This window comes from Azolla caroliniana, unplaced genomic scaffold, assembly GCF_043228905.1.
Source record: "Azolla caroliniana isolate FFs.n. ecotype wild unplaced genomic scaffold, voAzoCaro1.0.p SCAF_9, whole genome shotgun sequence".
In the NCBI taxonomy this organism is placed as follows: Eukaryota; Viridiplantae; Streptophyta; class Polypodiopsida; order Salviniales; family Salviniaceae; genus Azolla; species Azolla caroliniana.
Window position 1 is genome coordinate 19,075,693 of NW_028230444.1, and position 5,344 is coordinate 19,081,036.

Below are 5,344 nucleotides of genomic sequence, written 5' to 3' on the forward strand. Positions count from 1 at the left end.
ATGGCATGTTTCCCTACAATGTTTTTGAAGAAGATAGTAAGCTTGGCATGCAAATTATGTTTGTGATTGTAGAATTATATTTGTTGGATCTCTTGTATGAGCTCGAAGCATAACATGCATGAATGGCATGTCATGGCTTTAAACTTATGCATGAATCATTTTTCATTATTGACAATATTCATGGGAAATGTCTAATTAAGGTAGTCAAATAGTATGAAACTCAAGTGCAATGACCTTCTCGATTTGTGCAAGCTTCTTATGAGCGTGATAATACACCAAAAATTCCCATGTGCATATTAGGATAAACGTTGCCTTCAAAGCACACTACAATCACTTAGTGAAATGGGTTGATGCCAAGGAGGGGAGAAATGGATGAAGCAAGTGGATCCGGCCAACAATGCTTGCCTTTTTCTGTTATTACTACTACATAGTAAACATAGCGCACACATATACCTTGAGTTTTATAGGAATATTGTCCTAGGTGCTTGAAATGCTGAACAACTATTTTTCCTATACATATATTCCTTTCCACCCTTGGAACTTGTTCCTGCTTCGTCATTAGTACATCTTTACTAGGCATCTTGAGCATCGATCGCAATTATGTGAGTGATTTCATATTGGTCTAATCTTGACTATTATTGAAGTGTGGACACCTCTTTGTGCATGTCTAGGTATTTGTAATTTTTAGGGGGAACTAAACCTAAGGTCAAAACCTTATAAAATGTTGAGAGCAATGATTTGGTTAACGAGCCGAGGAGATGATATAATAGCAAGCCATCATGCCACGTTTAGCTTATTTATAACTCTTGATATTCTTTGAAGGGGGGTGCATGTGTTTCAGCTAGGATGAGGTTGATTTAGTGATTTAAATGTCAAGTAGGAACGAGTGGTAAGGCATAAGAAATCGAGCCCAATGTCTGACGGAAGCATCAAAGATGGATCTAGTGGTGTATGTTGAAGGGTGATTTACTTAATTCTACAAGATGCCACGATGTGTAGGAATTACATGTGAGGGGTATAAGGGAGGAGGAGGTGCGCAATTAAAATAGATATCGCATTTGAGTGAGGCACGTTCGAGATTTGCGGAAGTTGGTGTACAAAAATCTCGAGTACTTAATTCTTTATTGAGTTAATGCGCTCTCTCACTTGTTAATCATGTGCTCTCACTCACTATTGGCATCTCTCCCTAGTAGTGTCATGTGGGGGGCTCTCATTCACTCTCTAAGTGTCCAATAGTTATTTCATCTCTCAATCTCTCTCTTACCTCGTAATGCGTAATCCAGAATGGGGCTTGAGTGGGCGATGGCGGTGCTCACGAAAGTCATCCGTATAGTATAACTATTTCTCTTTTACGGGTCTTAAACAATCCGAAATACGAGTTATTCCAAAAGGTTTTTCCCTTTAGTGAAGCTAGGATATCACATTATAATATATATATACTCTCCTCGAGAGGTGGTACTGTGGCGTTAGATATTATAAACATTTTGGTTTCTTTTCTAAGCTATTAAAGTAGCAAAGGCTTGTGGTGGTATATAGTGATTGGCATTTTTGGCACGGGGTTAGACAATGGAGCAATGCAACGCAAAGCGAAAAGGTAACGTCTAATGGGGTGGATTAATATGGATGAAGTGTGTCCGAGCAAATGCGAAACCTAATAGGGGAAGAACGATGGTGTAGAAAATGTGAGCGATTTAGGGGCGGGGCGACCGGTCGATGTGAAAGGGGAAGGGTCTCTCGCTTGATGGATTGATAGATGGATGAATGTGAAAGCAAATTCGGGATCTCTCTCTCTCTCTCTCTCTCTCTCTCTCTCTTCATGTCTCTTTCATACTCACGAGCTCTCTCTCTCTCTCTCTCTCTCTCTCTCTCTCTCTCTCTCTAAACCTCATAATTAAATCTCGCTCTCTTTTTCTCCTCACGAGCTATCCGGTCCCTACAACCACCCCCCCCTCTCTCCCTTCATTATATCATAGTGGTCATTTCCACATATCCTAAGTTTGGAGGGCAAATACTTCAGCTAATTATATAATGCATTGCTAATTAACATACATACATATATGTATGTGTGTAAAACAAGAAGGCAATGAATCATAGAAATACATTGGATTGGTATTGTGTATCTATTATGTACATGTACATGTAGGTGTATTGTTGTAAATGTATTGTATGTCAATGTATGTATACATGTACACCAATTGTCTTTGCTAAATTAGCTTAGTTGTACTCCAAAATTATACATACACATATATAGAATAAATTCATACACGCATCAATAGGCAATGCCACAAGATCCCATCATTTCCCACTTAATCTCTAAGGACAAATTTGGAGTGCTCCTAGATAAGGAAGAAGGTGGAGGAAGAGGAGGAGGATCAATGCCCAAGTTGTCGTCGGCCTCGGGCTCTTCTTCGATGCCGTCTCACCATCACATTCCGTCACCCGTCAAGACATCGGCAAACAACACCAATAATAACAACAATTCTGAGGTCCAACAACAACAACAGCAACAAGTGTCAGTAGTGAAGTGCCCGCGGTGCGACTCGAGCAACACCAAGTTTTGCTACTACAACAACTACAGCCTAACGCAGCCGCGGCATTTCTGCAAGAACTGCCGGCGCTACTGGACCCAGGGCGGCTCGCTCCGCAATGTCCCCGTCGGAGGCGGCTGCCGGAAGAACAAGCGTATCAAGCAACGGACTACGAGTACTACTACTACCATTGCCAATGTCCTCGACCCCATGGGATCCGGACACTTGTTCTCCGTCCCGGGATTGGCGGACAACATGAGCCACAACCACCATAGCTTGTTGATGGATGGCATGAACCCGAGCGTGGGCATGGGCACGAGCATGCCATTGTTGTTCGGTGCCGGCACGGCCAGACACCTCCTCCTCCCGCCCGTAGGCATTGGACCGTTCGGCCCTCCTCAAGTCTCGTTCCCCGTGGGCAGCCGACACCATGACCATGACCATCACCAACACCTCCACCTCCACCACCACCAACACAACAACAACACCAACAACACCAACATTAACCTAGTCAATAACAATGTATTAATGCCATCACAAGCACAAGCCACATTCGCCAATAATGAGAGCCACCAGCTGCTTAGCATGGCCTTCGCGCGGTTGCAAGAATCTCTACGCCTCGGAGGCGGATCCGGAGAGAATATCCGGCCGCCCAATCATGCGGATTCTTCTTCCTCCTTACTCTATAACCCTAGTAACAAAAACCCTAACAATGCATCTACTTCTACTACCCCTACTAATACTACTACTACTACTACTACTAATACTACTAAATCTGAGACCATTCCTGGTCATGTATTTGTGGCCGGATCAGACCGTGGAATGGCTAGCTCCATCTTCGATCCTTCGAATGCTTCGTTAAGCGGTAGCTTCCACCAATTAAGTGTCCCCCCCGGATCCGCCACCGCTACCCTCGCCTCGCTACAAGACCAAATCACTAGCTTCACCAACAATCACCATCACCATCACAATCATCAAATTAGTGGTAATGCTGCTAATCTTAGCAGCAATAATTTCATTAACCAGCTTGATCATCATCATCATCATAATCAGGATCATGCTCATGACCATGATCATGATGCTCATGATGAGGCTCCCCACCATCTCAAATTGCAACACAGCAGCAGCATGATGAACCATCATCACAACAGTGAATCACAGGAAGCAGCAGCAGCAGGAGCAGCACAGAATTATATGGGTACCACTTCTCTGCATATTATGAGCAATAGCAACACTCATAACATGAATCATGGAAGTGGTAATGGTGGAGATGGAGGAGAAATTGGTATGAATCATCACCATCAAAATCAAGGTAGCTTCTGGAGCCATGCCCCATGGAATATCACATCCAACACTGTAACCACTTCTAGTTCTGCAAATGACCATCATCATCTGCTTCACTCTAGCCTCACTAGCTCATGATCCAAGCAGATTACTGAGAAAACAGAAGCTCCCCCCCCCCCCCCTCCAACAGAAAATCAACTTCATTCATAATTTCACTCATCCAGTACTAATCATGATTCATCATTTCACATCACCATACATTATTGGTTTTAGTATTGATTCTCCAGACCTGCTCATTATCTAAATCCAATCATATGAGTTTACAATTTGATTCTAGCAAACCTATTATTATAGCAAATGTAATATCCCCTTTATCAAACCATGTCATCGAACAAAGGATAAAATTTGGCGCCGCCATCGATCTGTCCAACTACATTCGTGGATTAAGTGGCTTCCTAGAGGTTTTCTTTTCTTTTCCCCCCTTTTTCTTATATAGTGAATCCAATAACCTAATCGTGATCCTCTTAATCTTTCTTCCCTTTTCCTGTTAATTCCACTAGTAATTATCCACCATTCGTTTAGTAATTGGCAAAAGAATAAGTTGAGGAATCTCCCAGGTTTGTTTAAATTGCTAATTACTCCTTGACAACAATTGATCATTAAGAACTCGCACATAATTAATTCCTTCACATTATATTGTTTATTTTCATCATTATATTGTTTATTTCCAAAAATAATAATTTAAATGTTAATTATGTATGTCCTCACACCATTAACAATTCCTTCACAATTTTTTATTTATTTTAGTTTCCATTAATTAGACTCCGATATTCAGCTAGGATTAGTTATAGATAATAATAATAATAATAATAATAAAAGAGTGCGTGAGATGCAATTAACAACTAAATAAATAAGGGCATATAATAATTGTTGGTTATTATTTTTTATAATTTATGAATAGAGTCTGAATAAAGGAACATATAATAAAATAAATAAAAATGTTTTTAATCTATGTCTGTTTTAATTAATCAAATAAACTATATTAAGGAGTATGCAAATGAAAGAGTTTGGATCTAGAACATAATTTAGTAATATTTTTGGGGTTTTTTTTCTGCGTTTTTTTTTATTGGTTACTAGTACGCATGAGTCATAGACTATAGTCCATCACATAAGGTTTGTTGTTATGTTATGTAGGATCCAATCTTGTTAAAGCTCCAACAATTCACAAAACCAATATAGTGTCAATAGTGTGACACTCAACGAGACATTTCATCGAGCCTTGTTTTTAACCTTTGAGATTTGATCATTGTTCCTAAAGTGCAGTGGACGCCGTCCTAGGGGTAAAGCCGAGCCAGACCGGCCATAAGGTCCTGTCACACTTAACCTCATATTGATATTAGTGAAAAGCTAGACATATCACAAATCCAAGTTCTTGTTTTTCTATGATTCGCTCGAAAACTTCCATCAATTGTAAGTTGTAACTATTAAAGGGCAGAAACTTAAGGCCATAAGATCCTTGAATCAAGATTAGT

General features: G+C 40.4%; 1 protein-coding gene across 1 annotated transcript; it reads left to right on the forward strand.

Moving 5' to 3' along the window:
* Positions 1–1,881: 1,881 nt before the first annotated feature.
* On the forward strand, positions 1,882–4,001 carry LOC147860461 (uncharacterized). The gene has a single exon (XM_087324062.1). It carries the CDS (start codon positions 2,280–2,282, stop codon positions 3,948–3,950), a length of 1,671 nt encoding a protein of 556 aa, XP_087180188.1. The 5' UTR covers positions 1,882–2,279; the 3' UTR covers positions 3,951–4,001.
* The last annotated feature ends 1,343 nt before the right edge of the window (positions 4,002–5,344 follow it).

What these genes read in the sequence shown, in the direction of transcription:
- LOC147860461 (XM_087324062.1), top strand. Translation starts at nt 2,280, where the DNA reads ATGCCACAAGATCCCATCATTTCCCACTTAATCTCTAAGGACAAATTT.